Raw genomic sequence first — 23,456 nt, 5'->3', positions numbered from 1 at the left:
CACATCTAGGAGCTGTGTGGGTCAATTCTTCCGCAACTTTCGTGTGATTTAATGTTCTTTACACATGACAGTAACCTTGATACTAAATATATGCCAAGATAGAAGACACATCACCAGTGAATACAGGAATCTGTACCTACTCGTAATTTGCAACCTACTAAGTACTCTGTGAATGGCAATATGCTCGCCCTGTTATCGTGGAACTAAAATTGTTGATGGCGAAACGTGGGTACACTGCTGCATACCTACATCTTACACCTTTTGGTATAATAGGCGTGATGTTATGTACATCGACACATAGAGCTATTAGGAAAATGGGTGTAAAGGAAATAAATAAAAATCCCAAATAAATGTTTTATTCGATTTCTTTGTAACACAAATGTACAATATCAATAAATATAGTCACATCGGCTATCACTTCTCGTTACACTATGATTCACTTTATACAATGTTGTCATACAACATCAATTCTTAAACTTACACTCTCGTGATAACAAAATTGTGCATATCAATTGGGCCGTCGTTTACTATATAGGATTTCAAAGCAAATTATACCAAAGTTGGCCCATAAAGACATAGACAAAGACAGACAAATATCGAAAGATCTCCTCAATAGAGAGTCTTGTGTGCAAGGTTCAAGTCTAGCGCAGGTAAACAAATTACAGAATTTAGAACATAGCCCTGCTGACGGGAGTAAAATTTTCATTGTAAATACGGGTCTTGTTGCGTTTAGGGTATTACTTTAGAGTCAGTGACACAATCAACATTAAGTGAGTACTAAGATCCCATTTGCTTTGAAATCCCAATAAATCAATTGCTAACCAAAACGGCGACAACTTATACTTAAGCGTATACACAGCTTTTATTGCTAATAGATGAAAATACGTTAGACGTGCCCAAGCTAGTTGCGAAGGAAAACAACTTTGTATACAAACCTTGTGCTCAAGGCTTGACACAAAGCCTCAATTTAATCTCAGTGTTTAAACTTTAGATCTCAACAATTAATCTTCTGTACAAATTATATCAGCCAATCTTCCAACTATGTTGGAGTCGGCTTCCAGTCCCACCGGATCTAAATACCAGTATTTTACATGGAGCGACTGATTATCGGACCTGTACAACCCAGGGTTTGGGTTCACAGTGTTCCCGTGGGTTATAACACGATACCCCTTGGTAAGACTGGTTGTCAGACTTTCTGACTACTGGTAACGACTGTCAAAGATCTTTGAAAATGACAGCCGGGACCCACAATTTAACGTGCTTTCCGAAACACGGAGGAACTCGGTATGTATAATATGATCACTTATCCACGGATCAACCCCGGCAAGTGTAGCTTAACTTGAGAGATCGATCCGTGCGGCTTGTTACTTAGCTACGAGCTCCTCCATTTTTCTGTACAAATTGTTGAATTTAATATTTGAACTTTGTATAATAATCTCTTGCAGAAATCCTATCTAGTATTTTCGCTTATTATAAAGTACGCTTTTAAATATTTAAACAAATGGAAAAATATATTAGAGGTTTCGATATTTTAATTCTACGAAGGCAAATGTTTATATATTTAAAAGCTCTAAGGATATGGACATGTTTAGGTCTAAGCCAATATTTTTAAGAAGTTTTTTGTAGCTAATTAAAAAACAATTTTAGTTTCCTATATTTATAGATAACAAATTAAAAAATAAAACAACAATATAAAGATCGCTTTGATTTCGATTATCGCTTAAACTAAAGGATTTCTTATGTGTTACAGTTATTATAAAAGAAACGGATTTTATAAAAATAAAATACAAAAATATATTGCTTTTAGTGTAACTTAAAACGTTAAATGCATGAGAAATAAATACTATTACTACTTCATGCTACATGAAGTGCTTTAATATACAATAATCCGGCAGTAATAAACTTAAAAATGCAACATTATAAAAAGGTAAATACAAGTTATAAAAAGCCAAAAGTATGTATACAAATGATTGCCAAATACTCTAATACAAATTATTCATAATGCGAATATAATACCAAAGATGTTGATTATATAAAATATAACTGTAACACATAAGAAATTATAAAAACAAATCTAAAATTTCGATCATATAAGATCGTATTAAAATGCTATTTGCGTGCGAGTTAACTACATTAGTTGTTGTCTTTATCTAACTAGTGTGAAACGTATGATTGCATCTCGTTCTTTCAAGAGATTTAGTTTCAAAGTACATACTTGTTAAAATATAACTTATTTTCTTAAATAAAATCATAGATTTATTGCTTGGTTTAAATCCCAAAGGACTAGCAAAGCCATCTATCGGGATAATTTCGTAACTCAGGGCTCATAATTTATATGTACTACATTTCTGACTTAAGAAAAATAATTTCATAGTTTTGAACACACCAATATTGCTTGCAGAGAGCTTTTCAGTCTAGATTTAAATTATATTAACTAAAACTTTCTTTAAACAAATATACTAACATATTCAAATAGCAAAAATGAGCAAATAATCTCAACGACATGATATATTATATAGACGTACTTTGAAAATAAATCTCTTAAATATCGAGTTTCTACAAACATACAAATCAACTAGTAGTACAGTATTACTGCACATAAATACGAAAGCAGTTACTGCTATAGTAACACCATTGATATGGAGCTTTGAAGTAAGCTGATATTATAAATCATGATTGTAAGTCTTGAACGTGATAAGAAAATAGCAGGCATATTGTTCTAAGGTGTTGGAAAATTTTTAACAAATATAAAATAGTTTTCGAAATTTGTATCCCATAAACCATTTTCATGGAAAATGTTACGCTTGGCTCGTCTTGGCGGAGGCACTCCTGTGCCTGCAGATAAAGATGATTATAAAGTTTCAGGTATACAGATTCAAAATTATAATATAATATCCCATTGCATTCACGCCGAGATATTAGGAATAGACCAAGGATTTTTCATACAAAAAATCCTAATGGTTATTCGAAAGCCAATAGCAGTAGGAAACAGTTCTTCGGCGTATCTTCAATACTTTCTGTAAATAATTTCGGTTTCAGAAGACGGCACGATAAAGATTTTCCTTTATACGATGTTCAATTTTTATAGTTGAAACGATTTCGATATTGGACAAAAGAATTATAGCATTTTAATCTTTTAAATGCTACTAATTAAGTTTTACGGGAACTATTTTAACTGCTTTTTGTATTAGACTATTCACAATCATGATATTATTGTTATTAATTGTTTTAGGGGTTACTTGGCTGTTATCTTGGTTAATGCTATTGAGATGACACCTCTAACTGTCTTTATAGTTATTTGATTTTATAATTATGAAGAATATTTTTCAGCAAACCGTAGATCAATTGCACTATAAATAAGTTATTCAAAGGTCCGAATTTATCCGAATAAATGAAAAATTTAAAATATAATTGACCCAAATCGATGTAGTTTAACCGAAATGAAAAGAAACAAAACTTTATAGTACAGATACTAAAGTCTCTTAAATTTTCATCGCGTTAAAGATACTTTACAGTGTTAGGTTAAATGTAATCTCAATAACATTACCCACAAAATTAAAAGTATCATTGTTACCTAAATAAATCTAGCTACATCGTCAGCTCCATGTTTACTGCGGCTGTGGTTGTGGTTTGACGGTAGACCACCGCGGCAGAGAGATGCCGAACTTGGTCTCGAGCCCCGTGAGCACGGGCAGCGCCACCTGGTAGCCGCCGATGTGTTGCGGCTTCTTCACCGTCTCCTCGATAGGGGTCGCCACGTGCAGCTCCGAGCCGGACGGCCGACTGCAAGAGAATTGATGAAGAAATTAAGTTTTATAATTAAAAAATGATTAAGGAAAGAGTGCCGGAGAGCAAGAGAGTTGAAAAGGTTGGCCGTGGGATTCTAGACAGCTTTTCTCATAAAATTCTGCATTCTTTTTCGTACTGACGCCAGATTCAATATTATAACGAACATCAATGTCGAGATGTGCACAAGCAACAGAATTGTTGTTGTATTTTACTGAATTCGTTGATGGGGTTGGGCTAGTCGTACGTTTGAATTAAATATTGCTTTCCGGTAAAAGGTCTCGATATATCGGTCACGTTATCAAACTAATGCGAATGACCTTAATAAATATAAAAGGTATTTTTAATAGTTGGATACTCACGTTCCTCCGAAGTCGACGTAGAACAGACGCTGTAAGATTTCATAGGTGACGAGGGTCACACCGAACTGTGGCGATGAACGGAACACACGCGCTGAAAACATACACACACGTATACTTATGTTTACAGACAAAACATATTTTTTATTAAGCTAGCTAACTAGCTGTATCACACCAAAACATTATGTGAAATTAATTGCCAAGTCTCAATGTTGTAGCACTAAAAAGAAATTAAACTAGACAAAGTGAAGCCAAGCTATGTTCCTTACTGCAAATTCTTTATTTGATCGTTGGAAAATTATATACGTTAGTAGGTTTTTCATTAATACAATAGTAGTATTATAAACCTAAGCTTAAAATTGATACAATTAAAGTATAAAATAATCTGTTTTACCTAGTGCTCCCTTCCAGAATGCTCTAGCACCTTCCTCAGCGTAAATCTTTCTCGTGGCGTCGATCACACCGTTGTATGTCGTTTGGCCTGATCTGGCTACAACCTAGAATTTAATACTTGCATGAAAATATAGAATTCATGACAGTGGGAATCATTTAGTTTCTCATAAAGTGTTAATTTTTTGAGTTTTCGTACCCAAAGGATAAAAAGAACTTTGTTACTGAGGTTTCGCTGTCTCTGTCTGTATGTTACTAGGCTGTATTAAATGAAGCGTGAGAGTTAGACAGTTGACATTTTCACTGATGATGTATTAACGTTGTTGCTTTAACAAACTAACTAAAATGCATAGTATAGTTCTGCAACTATACTATTTTTATATCAATCTACATGATTTTTAAAAAGGTGTGATTATATTACCTGTAACCTAGTCTTGATGACGTCAGCAGGAGTGACGAGCGACGCGGCCGGGATACCCGCGATAGCACCCGCCGCTAGCAGAGTCAGTGGGTGATTGTAACCGTTCTCGTCCGCGAATTTAGCCTGAAACATTCATGTATTTATTAATATTTTATCTAGTAAATGTCAAATTAATATGGTGTGTGTCCTCCTAGTCGATATTCGGCTACGGCCGCCAGTTTCATTGAAACCAGCCAACTGCAGGGCTTTGTTTTTTGCAGTCCAAGTGTATGCACAATACAAAGAAACTTCGAGACACGGTAGAAATATCACGTATATGTATAAACATACACGTGAATGATATGCATTCTTTCTTTGAATCAGTAATAATATCAAGTTTGGTTTAAAGCTCAGATATAATAGTGGTGGGCCTAAAATAACAATGAAGTTTTCAGTTTGAAACAAGTCTTTTCTGTTAGACACCAGTCAACTTATCTGAAACAGCCACTCCTATAAATAAAAATAATAACTCGAATCAAATAAATAAAGTTGCCATACCTTAACGTGAGCATAAGCGGGGAAGTAGATAGCGCTGAAAGGCACGTCTCTCAGCAGACACGCCTTGGCACCCTTGTACAGTCCGAACAGTCCCAAGTCCTTGACGACGGACCACGCTCGCACTTTAGTCCCGCCCGCGATCTCGCCCGCCACTTGCAAGCGAATCTTTACTATTTCTAACGGATTCGTGAATACTACTTGAGAACCACCGGCCTGGAAAACAAATAAAAATTTACTATTAGCTAAAATAGCGTTAAATGGAAATCAATTTTAAGATTTCAGAAATATTTTTACATCCAAAAACTATAGATATTTGTATTAAGTATCCACAATGAAATAAATAAAACTAGAAATTACGAACTACAGGTATCAGAATGAAAAAAATACTATGTTCATACTTACACAAGCACCAGCCAATATTTCAGCATATAACGATATGTTGCCATTCTTGTCTGACATTTTGTCACGAACTAAGTCGTTCACCTGAAAGGACAAAACAAAATTAATGAATACATCAGTTTTCAGCTGTTAAATTAGTTTTCAGCTGTTAACTATTGAAATGAGTTTTTTTGTAAACGCTTTTTCATCCCATTGCCGTCCCACTGTTGAGCAAAGGTGTCCTCCCAAACTAGGGAAGGATTAGGCCTTGACGTTGTATTAAAGAAATATTGGTTTCATCAACATATTTTTTCTTCAACAAGTTAGCAAGTGATAATTTTATTATTTCTAATACACACATAGCTCCGAAAAGTCAAGGTGTGCTGTTGGGGATATTTGTCTATTATTTATAAATGAACTGACCGTCAATTTGATAGCTTTCTCCGGGGCCACTCCAATGAGCTGCGGCACCAAACCCCGGTACAGTCCGAACACTCCCTCGTGACGGATGACCTTCTTGAAGCAGTCCCACGAGTTCCTGTACGCCACTTCACCGATGAACGAGCCGGTACGTTGATTCTGCATACGGGTTTTTACTAAGTCGATTGGGTACACGGCGGAAGCTCCCACAGCTGTAAGAGAAATTGGTTTTATGTTTCTTTTGATGGGCGAAGATAAAGTTAAGTAAAAAAATATTGTTCCGATTTGAAGGTAGTAGCTCGATATTATTTGGTCCAAAGTGTTCAAGAGAATATCAGAATTTTTTAGAAGGCATCAGAGAGAGAGACCTAAGATAATATGAATTTAAATACACTAATATTTAAATATGAAGTTGTTGAAATGTTTCGAGGTTCTACCCCAGAAAATAACTAGTATTTTGGAAATCTATCTCCAACAAAATGTATATTATGGCGATATACTCGTCCCCTGTGACGTGGAATTTACACTGAAAATGGCGAAACGCGGGTGTATTTCATTAATTTCTGCTTAAATCTTCGGTATTACAGGGGGGGTTTGTATTAAGAAACTGTATAGATTTATTGTCCTGTATTTAGAATAGAAATTAAAGCCTACTTACCACCAGCAACAGAACCGAGTGTAAATCTGTATGTACTCTCCAATATCTGTATGAACACACTACGCTCTTCTGGACTCTGTAACAAGCATACCCACGGTATTTACCACGTTCAAACTCAATGGATACATGCTAGGTAAGAAAATTATGGCATATTTGAGTTTTGTGATACATGTTTGTATACTAAAAGTAGAGTATAATATTCGCTTGAAAATTCTTACTCGCCTTAAATTTTTATATATATTCCATTAGTCAAATATCAAAATGTCGGTACATTTTTACCACCGTTTCTATAGTTACGTAGATTTAAAGCCAATATCGAGTTCCCAAGTTAATAATTGTACTATTACTTTTAGTTTCATGTTTTTAATTAAAATCACGAAATATATTTTTTAAATATGACAACAGATGCTTGCAAACAACGCTTTAATTTGCGTATACGTTCTTGTACGTACATGTGTGTACACGTACTTACGTGCACATACGTATACGCTTACACGAAAAAATTTACTAATCAATAAAATTCTACCAAAGTATCAAAATAGTCTACAATAAAATTACATTACATTGTTTGTAAGCACGTTAGGTTTCGTATAGTATGTGTAATGCAAGTGTCAATGTGCTAGCATAAAAGTTCATAAAAGTTTCGAGCGATTGGTGTAATTTATGTGTAAGCAATGAAGGATCGCATGCTTTACAGCTCAGCAATGTGTGGGTTAAAGAGAAATTATTTAATTATTTTATAAGCACTTGACACTTGGAATATTTATTTATTTATTTTTAATACTGTAATTACGACCGGTTTTATAAACTACAAATAAGTGCTGTTTAGTGTATCAGTTAGGTCTACCAGGATTTTGGACTAGTTAGTCCAAAAGGATAGTTATCCAGCACTTATTTGTGAGATATTTAGAAGGCCCGGTTTCAAATATCTAACTAAAATTAATTAAGTACCTACATTATCTAGCCACTAAAAAAAGTATTAAATTAAGGCCTAATTATTATTCAGATCAATATCTACTATGTTCATCTTTTTTCCAACATAAGCTACATAATATTTTGTACAGTATCGCTGCAAGGAGATTAAAAATTAGGGGTTAATTCCTAAACATTGTATTTATGTAAATCTTTATGCTATAGAATTAGTTAGCATCGCAAGCTTTAATGTTTAGTATAACGGTGAATAATGTACAATGAACCTGGATATAAAACTAGAATTTAAATATTGAAAAATAGCAACTATGAGTTTTTGGTAGACACTTGACACTACGGAAAAGTAATACCTGTAGTATAACTAAGAATAAGAGTTATAATTTGTAAAGCCCTTTTCAATCTATCCATGAGATTGATTCTACGGGACACCATAACGTGTGGCATAAACGTATCAACAAGCCTTCCAAGTCATTCTTCATAAACTTACTAATCGTTTTTTTTTATTTTATTTTAGAGGTTGTTTGTACAGTTATGCTTGCTGCATACGTCAATATTTGGTTCGGCAATCTTTTCCGTTTGTGCAGATCGGGGTCATCTACACATATTCGGTTTTACCGCCCGGCTAGGCCGGTTAATACCAAATGAAACTTTTAGAAGCACAGTTGACAGATTGATCTAAGAAACATTATAGAAACGAATTTTTAATAACCAGTAGTTCGATTTTACTTCGTCCGTCTACCAAAAACTCACAGTCACTTTAATAGTAAATAATTAATAATAATTACAGAAACATCATAAACTTGTACCCATTACTCACCATGATGCGATCCAATATGTTAACAAATCGATAAGGCTCTAACATATTTACCTCCTCCTTTTGTGCATGAAGAAAGAAATTTAAACCTTTCAGTTAGTGATGTTTCCAAACTAAACACAATTTAAGCTAGGCAGACTAGGCTCGAGGGAGTCGCATCACTAGTTTTAAAAAAGAACGCGGAATTGTCTATGTCAGCAATAATTTACTTCACATTATTTTTAAAGGCAACTCAAAAAGCAGGTACGTTAGAACATGATTTGTTAAAATTTTATTTCGAAAGTTTCAATCGATTTGTTACATATTTGTATAAATCAGCATTTAGGTATTGGTATAATGTATACCCACTTAAAGGTATGTACTTACATATTATAATAATGAGGCATTATATATTTTTGGTACATTTTATATTGAACTTGAACTTTTATACGCAGAATCATTTTGGCAACCGTTAGTGTGTACAAAAATCTTTACTATATAATTTCGTGATGCGAATCACTCATCTAAACCTCTATATTAGTCCGCATTGGCCTTTATATCTATATACATAAAGTCTAAATTACACTAACATACAATACGCAGGTCCACAAGCCGTATGTTAGAATAGGGCGGCGATACGCTCGCCCTCGCGAGTGAAAGAGATGGATATACTCACGGAAACTGCTTTGATTTCAGCCACGCGGCGGGTCACTTGCTTGAAGTATTGTTCCGGAGTTATAGAGTTGAGATCATTGTAGACAATACGGCTGGAAAGATGAGAAAATATGGTATTAGTTAATTTTAAGGTATGTATTTAGTATTTTGATTCGGGTGCAAATCACGCCATAAGTTAAAAAAAAACTGGTTTAAAGTCAGTTTTTTGGTTTCTTTTCAACCCAAATGTCTTTATTAGGGTTTTTGACTTTGCCCTTTAGCACAAACTTTTAATTGGTATGACTATGTGCAAAAGGGAAACATGTCCATAACAAAATCATTATTAAAATAGTACAATTTTAGTTTTGAGCTCCAACAACTTTTGATATTAAATTTTAAATATCGCAGTAAAATTGGAGGTAAGAATTCAGTGACTGTAAATATGTGAATTTCCATTTCTGTACCACGTAAAGCATCTTGCAGTAACCAAACAGCAAATGTATTGTCGAAATCTCGAAAAATTTTGCTCAAAATACCCTATTCCAGATAGGTATTCCCAAAAATGTTCAACCAAACCACATGCATTTTGTAAAACCCACTTTCTACTGCCAGTCGAGCTCGTTACCCACGCGTCGATACCACTCGCGTCCTCACTGACGCCGGCAATATAATAAAACTATAATTAGAATACACTTTGATATTATCCTGAGAAAATATTTATTTGAAAAATTTTGTTTAATTTATAGGGATAGTCTCCTAAATTATTGAACCAGTTTATAATAAGAATTTTCTAAAACATAGTTATTAAAATTAAAACAATGTAGGATTATTTTTATTATAAGAAAAAACTTTTTTAGAAGAAGTTAAATCTGACAAGATTTAACTTCAGTTATTAAGATGTTGTTAGGAATTCAATGTGTACTTAAATCTTGAATTCCCTGGCGGCATCCTCAATGTTGACAATGTCGCTTTAATAAGGATAAAAAATAGTTTCCTGCCTACACTTTGACAACAAAGATAACTTGCTATTCTCAGATTAATGCAACTGGCTATGATTGAAATCTAAGCTTCAATGAATATTAAAATACAAAAGGTCCTTCACCTGTCTATTGCTAATGCACAAGTCAATTCAATGTCGATATAAATTTCATGACACCCACTCTTATTTTCTGAATAAAACTATCAATAATCAGTGCATTGAACTCTCTAATAATAGCAATCATAAAATGTTAGTTTCACATGTATTGCCAAGTCTTAGAATATAATATTATAAACATGGTTGTGCCAATTTGACATATTGTTTTATTGACTTGCAAAGATAGCACAGGAAGATATCACACGCGAAATATGAACAGATACAAATTATAGAAATAACATTATTTTTTATATTACTGGCCTATGCTATTCTACTGCTGGGAAAAAAATTCCTGTTAGCTTTTCATAGTTTGCTTCCTTAAGGCTCGCCGAAATTCGTTCAGTTATTTAGACGACGTAAAAACACAGATGGACTGAACCTTTTTTACCAAGAGTAAAAAAATATATACTCATACTCATTTGAAAGTTATCTGAAATAACTTTATGTAAAGAATAACTTTATGTTTTGGCAGATAGCAGTTTAAGTAAAGGCAAAACATACGGAATGATAGTTATACAAATTTACTACTAATTGAATTTCAAATCGCCATGCTTTTTTGAGACTATACCTTGTATTTGCATTACAATCTAAGAAAACGGTTTTTTATTGAAATAAGTTTACCTACCCATTAGTATGATGAATCATATCACACAGAGTGAACAATATATCGACTTCGAGTGGCGTGATCTGAGACATCATTTGAGCAGAATGCAAGAACTCCTCCTTCGTCACTTCCTGGGTTCGGTGCCCGGTCGTGGCGTTGAGGTACACTCGCTTGATCAACTCCATGTTGTTTAGTAAGGAGTTGAAGGCCATGTAGTATGGGAAACTGATTTTTCGTTCGCCTTGTGGGAAACCGGATGCCTAGAAAATATCAAAAGAATATTTTAACCAAAAATAGAGTTTTTTTTTTATAAAAAAAATGCATTTAGTGTCTTTTACGAACATACAAACAACGAACAAAAAGCACACAAGTCGAAACAACTATATATTAGAAAATTGTGGTTCACGCATTATTTTTCATATGAGATTCAAACTCACGACCCCTGTGCTCAGAGATAGACGAATAGGTTTGGTGATGACCGTATCCAGGACTTTACACATAGGAACTGCTCCTTAAGTTTTGTAAAAAAACTGGCGTAGACTTAAAAGCATAAGTGTCAGAAGGAGTAAACCTACTGAAAATACTTACATTAATAACTTTAGTCATTAAATCCTTAGTAAGCAAATGCCTTTTAACAGACAGCATGATATCTCTAAAGTCTCCCGCACTGATGAACCCGGAGCCGTCTTTGTCACATTTCTTGAAGGCCTCTACTCCGTACTCCTCGTGGAAGTCGTGGAGGAACTGACTGAACTCAGGGTATGTGACGAGACGCTTCTTATCCTTGCCGAAGTATAGGCGAACGAAGGTACTCTCCATGTTGAAAGGCAGTTTCTGATGTAAGGCTGTTTTACGCATGACCTCTGCGAACTCATCTGCAAATTTAAAAAGACTGAGTTAAGTTATTGATTAGATTATCTCTTGGTGGCGGACTCAAGGTTTCACTTTCTATATTTTTATATACCTTATGGGTACTGGTCAATCAAGTGTCAAAGTTGTTCAAGCCGCCCGAAAGGACTTTGACATGGTTTAACTGTGATCTTAATGCCGGGAGGAGACTCGTGCTTAGTAAAGTACACTTGTTACCCAAAGGTATGATAAAAGCAAAGTTCAAATAAAATTAGGAAATTAATTAAAGCACCTTCCAATTAGGGAATCACACCCAGAACTTCTTCATCGTCAGTTGTCGTAGACTACAGCTTAAAACGTTGAAACAAACACGTAATTACGAACCAAATAAGGTTTAAAATGCCTTACCGAAAGCGACGAGTCCATTGCCGTTAGTATCAAAGAGTTGGAAGGCGGTCTTGTACAGTGCATCAGGCACGCACAGCAGCCCCTCGAAGGCTTGGAACTCGGAGAACGAGATGAACCCGTCTTTGTCCATGTCCACGATGCCCGCGATGAGCTTGACCGATTCCTTGTTGTAGTCATCTGCAAAAAGTATAAGCATATTATTTTGATATGGACATTTGTTTATTAGAGGCACTAACTATTTTTAACATAGTTGCAAAAAATAGAGCTTCTCAGTTCGTCCTGTATGGATATGTAAAAGTAACTAGCTAGATCTAAAAAGTACTTAAACAACAAAACGTTTTTTTTTAACTGTGCGTGGTTCCATTTTTTTCTTCAAGTAACAACTCTCACTCTCAACTATCTATAATCAATAGTATTAAGAAAGAGTTTTGTGCCATTTTGCCTATTACACAGAGTGCAGTGCCTCGATTCTCTACTACTATCGACTACCGACAACCGAACTGTCATCGAGATATTTTGTATGAAAATCTGATCAGCGCCTCTGACGGGTGTCGTAGGAAAGATTTTGGCAGTACATTCTAAATGTCAAAATTCGATAGCTAGCCGGTTGTCGGTTGTCGATAGTGGTAGAGAATCGAGGTACAGTTCACAAACGTGGTGAAGTTTGGAAGTGTCATTTAGTAGATAACATCTAGGTACATATCTAAACATCGAGAGATATGTAAAGCAGCCGAACAATTTCAATTAAAATCTAATCAAAACTTCCGACTAGAAGACATCCCCTTCATTGGTAATGAAATGGTTTTCTTCTATTTACCAGGTAAAAGCAACTATACATACACTAAGAATTTGTAAACAGGAGAAGCCCTTATATAATTGCGTAATTCAGATATCTATGGCGATATCCGTAGCTTGATTCTCTATTACAATAGACTACCGACAACCGGCTAGCTGTCGAGAAATTTTAAACAAAAATCTGTTTAGCGCCTCTCCCGGGATCCGTAAGAACTATTTTGGCAGTACATTTTAAATGTCAAACTCTCGATACTTGATGGTACCGACCGTTCAGTATCGCGCTACTGTGGCTCTGCATAACAACTATATTATCATAATGCAATATTTATCTGTGCATCTGTGAGCAATATCGAAATTTCCCATTCTAGTGACCCAAAATTACCCCGCCAGGAACTAAAATCGCATGGGGACGAACAGATACAAAATTATAGACAGTTACGACATTCGTGATCAGATAAATATAACGAGTCCTTGATATTGTTAGTACAGTTATATTAGTTGTACGGATGATCGTTATTACGTGATCGAGGTCGTCCGAGTGTATGCGGTGTACTGCATTATCTGGTAAAATGTATTGTGGACGATAATTAGATGGCATTAGAGATCTTGTATCTGCGTAATTTTAGCTTCGGTTGTCCTGTTTAGATGGTTTGATATTCGTTAAAATAGGTCTTGTTTTACAAATTCCGTTAAGTTTAATATTTGTTTATATTATAGGTTCGATCTTCAAGAACTGTATAAAAAATTGGACCGCCTTTTGTGAGTCGGCATTGTTACTATGCAATTTATTCTCTCGTTAGATTTAAATCGTTAATTATATTTGTCAAACGACTTCACTGCTAAACTTTAGCACTAAGAGAGATTGTCATTCACAAAATTAAATGAAATATGCAATGGGATTTGATTTTTTCTGTCGAAGTTAAGTGGAAGAACAACAGATGTGATTTATTTCAGTCTTCATTGATCAGCAAGTGTATCGTGTAAACACAAAATTGGCACAGACATTTGGACTAAACACTAACATGAAATACAATAGCGGTGTTTAAAATTGTAATACTATTTGTATTGTAATATTTCTAAGAAACGCAATAACCTATAGTTCAACTACTTAGAAGAGTTCACAATTCATTATAATCAAGATAAATTGTGCAAGCCAAGTCTCACTAGGTACTGTTTTTGGACTATAAGTAGGTACCCATGGCATTCTACCTACCTAATAGGATTGCAATGAGGCGATAGGAACGTTGATAGTTGACTTTCAGATATGATAATCAGTAACGCTATTTTTAACTCTCGATACTATCGAATCGATTTCGTATCGAGTTTGTTTTCTATTTGCGTACCATTACACCACACCAAGTAATTGTCCAAATAGTACTTTATCAATCAATGACTTAGCAAAAACAGATGCATTTAACAACCAAAAGTTTTTATCAGATCTTGTTATGGTATCTGTCTATCATTGAAAGAATTACGAAATATTATGTTATTAGTATTATCGGTACATTCGGTTAACACGTTGCTTTCACGAGGTTTGTACGTGAGTGACGTCACAGTACATGATACCTAGATAGTTTCTGATATTTGTAGATGCATTTTAAAGTTATGCTAGGTTATTACTACTCTAGCTCGATTCTCTACTACTATCGACTACCGACAACGGGCTAGCTATCGAGAAAATTAAGACAAAAATCTGTTCAGCGCCTCTACCGGGCTCCTTAAGAACTATTTTGGCACTACATTTTAAATGTCAAACTGTCAATACTCGACACTACTACACTACTACTTTTACAATTGGACAGGCGCACGAGCTCGTAGGTGCATGTAATAATACAGATCATTTTAGAAAATCGATGATGATGATGACCCTTAACTGTGGAAATCCGGCGAAAAAAAACATTTGTTTTGTGGGAATTGGTTTAGTGGACGATTATATTCTTATTAACAAAAATGTGGTTACCATGATTCTTATTTGATTTGTCTATTGTTGTATAATAAAGCTAATTACCGCCGTGAGACTATTTTTATTTACCTATTCGAGTACAATGTCAATGCTGGTCTATGAAGGTCTCTAAATTATCTAATAGATAACAAAAATATACGTAGTAATCTAATATGTTTAGCAAATGCGATACAGTAAGATTAGATTACGGTACTTTTCTAGAATTTGTTATTGTTAGCAAAAAACATGGCGTTTTGTAAGGTTATGTGGATTCGAGTTTATATACGTATTAGATAGAATTATTTCTGCTTGTCTGCTTTAGTAGTGAAAAAAATATTGTGCCGTAACCTTGAATGCCTGACCGTTTTGTAAGCTAGGAATGCCAAGTCCTAAACCCGCACTTGGCTAGGATGCTTCACTCAGTGCCTTTTCCATGCTACATTCCGGGCCAAAATCCAAATGTGGGTCAGCATTGAGGCAAGTTCTTCACTAATTAAAAAAAAAAGAAATATGTACACTTATAACTAGGTACTGACCTTCGTCGAATAATCCGAGAAACTTTCGTACAAAATCTTCACTGGTGATGCATTTCTCCCCGTTTTTCTCTACAGTGGCGTACTTCAAGAATATCTCATGTAGCCGATCTGTGTCTGCCCTTTTTAAATAACCAGCCCCCTGTCAACACAATAAAATAAAATGGTTATTATAAAAAACCTTCTTTATGTAAGTGCAGTGACGTAACTACAAATGGAGCCAGAGAATAAATATTTAGGAACAATCCACTTCAATATTATAAATCTGAAAGTATCTCTGTCGCTAACGCTCTTTCGATTGAACCACGAAACAGGCGATGGTTGAGTAGGTACCATTAATTAAACATAGGCTTTTGGTCTACAGTTCAACTGCTGAGGTAAGATATAAAACATTGTATACGAACAGAGCCGCGCGAATTAGCTTGAGAGAAAATGGTACGTTAGGATGAGGATCTGTCTTATACCGTCGGCCTTTTCTAGCCACAGGGGGTCACCTTGTAGTTACGTCACTTCATAATCCTACAACTGTAGAGCATTTACGAACTTTCGATTTATACTATTAAGTTGGTCATAAAAATTGAAGATATCGACACGATAAGAAGTGTGCAAGCGATTGGTGATCTCTTTTTTCTTTATATTACTATAGTATTATATTCCAAAGTAGTTGTTTATCGGAAAAATACTTTAACCCTTAAATTGTTTTTGTCCGTTTCATGTGACATGTAATAAAAACGCACACAAGTATGATTTGAGTTTACGCCCGCCGCATGTCACGTGATATACGCGTCATATAGGCTATCCTTGTCACACTCGCGCATTTGAATCGCTGTTTCGCTCGATGGATGAGTCGCGTCGATCATTTCGAAAATTTGCAACGGCAGACTACATTTGCAGGGGTGAAGTTTTTTTTTATTATGTAAGTATTTCCTTGTTTTATATTATTTTTATATTTATTTTAGATAGAATAATGATAAAACAATAGTGTTTCATAGTTTTTATTACAGAATTATTCGTAGTTTTTTTTCAATAACAAAAAAAATCTTATTGTCACTTATAACGGACATCGACGCTTACTCTCATATGGAGTAACTTTTTTGTTTGTCATTTATAACGGACATTGCCATTTACTCTCATAAGGAGTAACTTTTTTATTAGTCAATTATAACGGACAATGCCAGTTAGTACTAGTAGAATAAAAATTCGTATTGTTCTTGATTTTACCGTCACTTGTCCATACTTATAGTACTTATAAGTTTTAAAATTGACTATATTCATTTCAGCAATATGGCGAGGAGAGCTTGGCGGTCTAAGCAAATTCTTGCACTTTTACCTCCACCCGATTCTGAAGATTCAGAGGTTGAATCAGATGCTGATGAAGAGGGAAGAATACTAGCGCGTGAGTACTTCAGAAATAATTACGCTGACTCTCACACTTCTTCGCCGGTGAGAAGCATTTCACCTGATCTGTATAATCTCATGCAAGATCTCAGCGATGGTGAAGAACAAGAGGCAAATTCTAGGGATCTTATATCAGATAACCACGTAAACCAGCATGGAAATCCAACGCCTATGCCATCAACATCATCTTCGGTAGTAGCTCCAGTTTTACCACCTTGCATTATACCGGAAACACCATCCACATCTTCAGTAAGATCTCCGCTCACACCAAGTACAGTTACAACACGTCGCCGTACTAGACAAGTTGCCAATATTGAGTCGTCCCCTTTGCCACCTTTACCTGCAGAACCTGTTGCGAAAAAGCGCAAACTACAACAATTAGTATTTACATTTAAGAAAACTAAATATACAGGAGGCGTGGAAGTAGATACAAATGTTAGTTTTGCAGAACAGTATCAAATGCAATCTCCCCTGCAATATTTCAAAAAATTTTTTAGTGACGATCTGTTGGATTTTATTGTAGACATGACGAACTTATATTCAGTACAACAACAAGGTAAATCTATTTGTGTAACAAGAAAGGAAATAGAAATAGTATTAGGGATCGAAATTATTATGGGGATTGTAAAGATGCCAGCTATTGAAGATTATTGGAGTAATGATCTTAGGTTTGAGCCAATTGCGTCTGCTATGGGAATAAAAAGGTACAGATCCATCAAACGTTTTTTACATTTTTGTGATAACACAAATGTAGACAAGAACGACAGCTATTACAAAGTGTCTACCGTGATGGAACATATCCGGCAGGGGTGCCTCAAAGTGGAAGAAGAGAGATCATTTGCTGTTGACGAAATGATTATACCTTACAAAGGTAAAAAAGCTGGCAATCGCAAGCAATATAATCCCAAAAAACCGCATAAATGGGGTTTTAAGTTTTTAGTTCGAGCTGGCACTTCAGGGATGGTGTATGATTTTTTTGCTTATGATGGGGCAAACACTTTTCAAGGTGTCCCATTTACAGAATGGGAACAAAATTATCTCGGGGTTGGAGGTAAAACAGTTGTCAGACTTTGCAAAACCATATCCAACCCGGTTCTTGCTACGGTTTACTTCGACAACTGGTTCACATCTTTGGAGCTGCTTTATTATTTACGTAACGAGATGGGGTTACTGTCATTGGATACAATCCGAAAGGACAGACTGCGCAATTGTCGGCTGAGTAATGACAAAGATATGAAGAAGAAAGGCCGTGGAGCATTCGAAGTTGTTTGCGATAATACGAAAAGATTGGCGGTAACAAAGTGGGTAGATTCGCAATGTATACACATTGCGAGTTCTTTCTGTGCCCAAGATCCGGTCGGAACAATAGAGAGATACGACAAGAAAGACAGAAAAAGAGTTTCTGTGCCATGTCCACATGTGATCAAAATATATAATACGCACATGGGCGGTGTCGACATTGCTGACATGTTGACTGCATTGTACAGAATACGCATGAAGACGAGACGGTGGTATATGTCAATATTTGCCCAGCTTATGGATATTGCTCTCAATAATAGTTGGCTGTTGCACCGCCGTGATTGTGCACAGCTTGGAAATGAGAACAAATTGGCGCTGAAAAAGTTTCGCATTCAGGCTGCTCTTGCGCTTATAAAAACCAACACCAAATCTCATTTGCAAAGAGGGAGCCTTGAACCTGCATCTGCTACCATCACCAAGCCTTTCATACCCCGTCCCGTCGACGAATCACGTCTTGATTGTTTCGATCATTTTCCCCTTTATACAGCTCAGGGACGATGCCGTTTGTGTAAAAACGGAAAGACGATGGTGACATGTTCAAAGTGTGAACAAAGACTGTGTTTTACTGTCAAAAAAAATTGTTTTCTGTTATTTCACAAGAATAAGTAATTTGTTTTGTTTAATTTTTTTTTAAGTTTATTTTTATGACCAAAAAGGTACAAAAGTTAGTTTTGATAAAAAGTTTTATTTGTTGAGAGTAGTATTTGTTATATTCCAAAAGTTCCTATGTTCTGATCTCATGATTAGTTATAAGCCTAAGGTTTTTCTATTTACTTTTATATCTCTTTGTATTTTTTCATATATACCCAAACTGGCAATGTCCGTTTCATGTGACATACATACTGTGCTCAGTTTTATAGACTAGTTGGCAATGTCACTTATAAATGACATATAAAAAACCTGTGAAGATAAAATAAATTTATTTCTTTTTCATACATTTTGTCTTTATTTATCCCTAAATAGATACATAATTAAGAAAAACTCTCAAAAATTCTAATGTAAAAGGTTCTGCCAATTTAAGGGTTAAACACTAGAAGAAATTAGAAATGGTTCAGAACAAGGTGAGTGTGTACTTGACACAGTTTTCTTAGATATGCCTTGGACGTCGTTGATAATAGTCACTTCATACTCGTATAACAAAACAGTCTCCCACCGCGTATTGTCGATCTCTTTGGTTAGAATAAACTCATAAACTGGTGAACAGATTTTAATGTTGTTTTTACCAATAGACAGAACGAATATTAAAGAAGGCTTTAGTGTTTAATTCATTAACTTTTTGGTGTAAATTAACTAAAATATTACGATATTTGTTGAAGATGCCGAAAATTGCGTGAGGATTCCAACAACTTCGGGGTCCGCTTGCTTTTGAATAATAAACCTTTGTGTTTGAATATTAAATGCTATTAGTATGAAAAATAAGTGCAAATCCTGTGCAAATATTGCACGGGTTATCGATCACGCCCTTCATTATGTGTGCTAATAAACTCATTTACTGCTATCTAGATAATTGTAATAAAAATTAAATGTATGGGTGTAACGCGAGAACGTTTCCGAACGTTCGCCATAACGGTTGAACATTTCCGAATGTTCGCCGGTCTCGCTCGCGTCCGGTTCCGCCACGCCATACCACGCGTCGCTCGCCGCTCGGGCAGTCAGTCGGCCTACCTCGCTCGAACGCGGCGCATACGCACGCGCTCTCGTATTAGATTGTAACCTTATTGTAATCTCTTATAAGTTAATGTAAATTTCTGTACAGTGTCGCCTTACTCGAATATACCTTGTTGCTACTAAACGTCGAAAGAACTTTATTTAACAACCTCCCTTATAAATTGCGCCCAACTAGTGGCACGTGCTCGGAAACGGTAGCCATTACGATACCAACCGACGCGAGTACGCACATAACCAGTGGACTGGTCTACCGCTCATCGTTTGGTTAGTCGTCGTGCATTATATATCGGTGAGAAGATGCCGCCGAAAACACGCCAACGTGCCTCCAACAACGATGGTTCCAGCAGCGAAGAGGAAAGCCACGTGGTTGCGAACCCCGCGAGCGCGATCGACGCGGCCACGCCCACACCTACGACGAGTAGCAACGTGATCTCAATGTCCGAGGAGCAACTCACGCGACTGCTATCCAGCGCCATGAGGAGCGTCATGTCGCCGGCACCGACGCCGGATTCGCCGATCAGCGAGAGGATGGGACCGACTCAACCCGCCGCCACGCACGCCGCCGGCGTGGCGAATCTACACAGCAACTTCACCCGGTGCACGGCTCGTTTCGACGGAGCCGCACGCGGCGCGGAAACCCTGGAAGCTTTCGTCGAGAGCGTACTCGTGTTCAAGGAGTGCGCTAACGTGTCCGACGAACACGCCCTACGAGGTTTGCCGATGTTGCTGACGGGAGATGCCGCCGTGTGGTGGCAAGGCGTCAAATCAACGGTGAAGAACTGGGACGACGCGATACGCCGGCTGCGATTCATGTACGGCGCCCCTCGCCCCGCTCACCGGATCTTCCGAGAGATCTTCGCTCGTGAACAAAGTGACGACGAAAGTGCCGACAAATTTATTTCGCGAGTGCGGTCGAAAGTGTCACGTTTACCGTTACCGTACGATATACCCGAGACAATGATACTCGATATTGTATACGGCTTGTTAAATCGCAAAATCCGCAAACGTTTGGTGCGCGATAGCGTAAGTAGCGTCGACTGCCTGCTCGAGCGAGCGAGATATGTTGAGGAGACGTTAAACGAGAATTCAGCGTGTTCACAAAATGTAAACATTAACCCTCCACCGCCTGAGGTTGTTCGAAATAACCCTTCGCGTGCCACACCCATCTCTAGTTCAAACGTAAGTACCGATTTGGTTTCAAAACGTGTTCGACCACGTTGTACATCGTGTAGACGTTTTGGGCATTCAGTAGACGAGTGTAGGAAAAATTCGAAGCAAAGTGACCGGAATATTGCAAAAGCGCCATTGTCATGTTACGGCTGTGGCCGTGAGGGAGTGATTCGTTCGAAGTGTCCATCATGTAAAAGCGTCCCCTCTTCCGACAATGCGCATTTCCAAAGCGCTGTCACTGACGAATCCAACGCGCACCCCACGGTTAAGGTAGAGATTGCGTCTTTAGTAGGTGTTGCGGTGTTAGATACCGGGGCCACCGAGAACCTCGCCAGCCCAGGGTTGTACCACATCCTACTTAATAGAGGTACTAAGTTTACAGAAACGCGCCGGAGTGTCGCCCTCGCCGATGGGATTCCACAGTTTCGCGAACTGCTGCGGTGCGACACCGAAATCACGATCCAAGGTCGTGTTATACCTACAACTTTCCTAGTGATGCCAGAAGCTGACAATAGAACACTTCTAGGACAGGATTTCATCGCTAAGGCTGGGATATTATTGGACCTCCAGCACAGCTGTTGGTATTTTAATGACTCCCCCGGAACAAAGTTTAACTTTATTAAATCTTATAACCTCTTGCCCACCAGCAACGCCGAGCTAATGAGCGTGAATACCGTCGGCTTGGCGCTGAGAGAAGATGAAGGGACGAAGCTGTCACCGGCGCAGAGATCGCAGCTTAACCAGCTCATCATCGATAAGGCCGACCGCTTCACAACCGAGGGACCACCAACAAGCTACGCCGTCCACCGCATTCGAGTCGACGAGAAGCAGGAACCGACCGCTTCCCCGCCGTACCGAATGTCACAGATGAAAAAACAGCTGTTAGACCATGAATTGGAGAAGCTGCTACAAGCCGATGTTATAGAAGAGTGCGAGTCGCCGTGGGCCGCCAACGTGGTTCTAGTCGCGAAGAAAGATGGCGGAGTCCGTTTGTGTGTCGACTACAGGAAGCTCAACGCAGTAACAGAACCAGACCGCTACCCGCTACCGCGCATAGAAGACATACTCCACGCAGCGAAGACGACCAATTACATGACCACGCTCGACCTCCACTCAGGGTATTTTCAAGTTTGTGTGGCGGAAGAAGACCGCGACAAGACAGCTTTTGTTACCCCCTCCGGCACCTTTAGATTCAAGAGAATGCCTATGGGCCTGCGAAATTCCGGCGCTACCTTTCAACGGCTGATCGACAGATTCAAATCGAACTTGATGGTTCCAGTCGTCGAACAGATAGAGCGCGAAGACCCCGAAGGCCCTGAAGAGCAGACAGATCCTGAACCCACCAGGAGTAGACCTGTGACAATTTTGGGTTATTCAATTCAAAATTCAATTCAAATTCAAATTCAAAATATTCTTTATTTCGTAAACTTTTCACAAAGTATTTGAAACAGTCAGTAGATTTTTTGTCCGTTTCGAGAAAGCTGGTTGCTCGTGAGAAGAAACGGCAAGAAACTCACGGCTTGCTCTTTTAAAATGTCAATATAATTATTACAGATTTTCTATTGATGATTTACTGTGTGCAGTTAATAAAACAGTCACATATCCTAAAACAAAACTAGTTGTAATAATAAAAAAAAGTAAAGAGGATATTTATAGGTAGGACACAGTAAAACATCGTACATTAGAGTATTATAACAGTTTTGAAACAAGCTTGGTAGAAGCAGCACAGTCTTAATCGGTTATCTGGACGACTTAATCGTTTTGTCACCTACATACGACAGCCATATCGAAGATCTCAAGGCTGTTCTTGACAGACTCGAAAAGTTTGACCTGCGAGTCAATCGTAAGAAGAGTAGTTTCGCCCGAGATTCAGTGAAGTTTCTAGGCCACATCATCGTTCCTGGCGGCCTGCAAGTAGACCCAGAGAAGACCTCGGCGATTGGTGACATGCCTGCCCCAAGAACTGAACGACAACTGAAAGGCTTCTTAGCTACATCCAGCTGGTTCCGTCGCTTCGTGCCGAACTACGCCGCGATCGCCAAACCCCTGACCGATCTTCTTAAGAAGAGCAGTGTTTGGAAGTGGCATGAAGAGCAACAAACAGCTTTTGAGCGTATCAAGGAACACCTGATCACCGCACCCATTCTACGTCAAGCAGACCAGTCGAAACCGTTTTCTCTCCGTACAGACAGTAGCGGATATTGCCTTGGAGCTGTTTTGATGCAGGGGAAGGGTTCTGACGAAAGGCCCATCGAGTACGCCAGCCGCTTGTTAGTTCCAGCCGAGCGCAACTACACCACGACTGAACGAGAAGCCCTCGCCGTCGTCT

General features: G+C 37.5%; 1 protein-coding gene across 8 annotated transcripts in view; it reads right to left on the bottom strand.

The window, feature by feature from the left end:
- Positions 1-340: 340 nt before the first annotated feature.
- aralar1 (calcium-binding mitochondrial carrier protein aralar1) overlaps positions 341-23,456 on the bottom strand; it is a 31,380-nt gene continuing 8,264 nt past the window's right edge. For 5 of the 8 annotated variants that reach the window (XM_076115202.1, XM_076115209.1, XM_076115206.1 and 2 more), the window contains exons 2-15: positions 15,596-15,734; positions 12,323-12,499; positions 11,654-11,940; positions 11,087-11,325; positions 9,926-9,979; positions 9,349-9,439; positions 6,950-7,025; positions 6,295-6,503; positions 5,896-5,976; positions 5,494-5,706; positions 4,957-5,079; positions 4,540-4,642; positions 4,149-4,239; positions 341-3,783 (exon numbers count right to left, since the gene is read on the bottom strand). In XM_076115202.1, coding sequence (XP_075971317.1) covers positions 3,609-3,783; positions 4,149-4,239; positions 4,540-4,642; positions 4,957-5,079; positions 5,494-5,706; positions 5,896-5,976; positions 6,295-6,503; positions 6,950-7,025; positions 9,349-9,439; positions 9,926-9,979; positions 11,087-11,325; positions 11,654-11,940; positions 12,323-12,499; positions 15,596-15,734 — 2,058 coding nt within the window. In that variant the 3' untranslated portion in view covers positions 341-3,608. The remainder of the gene's footprint in view (positions 3,784-4,148; positions 4,240-4,539; positions 4,643-4,956; positions 5,080-5,493; positions 5,707-5,895; positions 5,977-6,294; positions 6,504-6,949; positions 7,026-9,348; positions 9,440-9,925; positions 9,980-11,086; positions 11,326-11,653; positions 11,941-12,322; positions 12,500-15,595; positions 15,735-23,456) is intronic. The other 3 variants (XM_076115203.1, XM_076115204.1, XM_076115208.1) reach the window with 3 other exon arrangements.

Source organism: Anticarsia gemmatalis, chromosome 6, assembly GCF_050436995.1.
Source record: "Anticarsia gemmatalis isolate Benzon Research Colony breed Stoneville strain chromosome 6, ilAntGemm2 primary, whole genome shotgun sequence".
In the NCBI taxonomy this organism is placed as follows: Eukaryota; Metazoa; Arthropoda; class Insecta; order Lepidoptera; family Erebidae; genus Anticarsia; species Anticarsia gemmatalis.
Note: the sequence above shows the minus strand (reverse complement) of the source record. Positions and strands in the feature narration are given on the sequence as shown.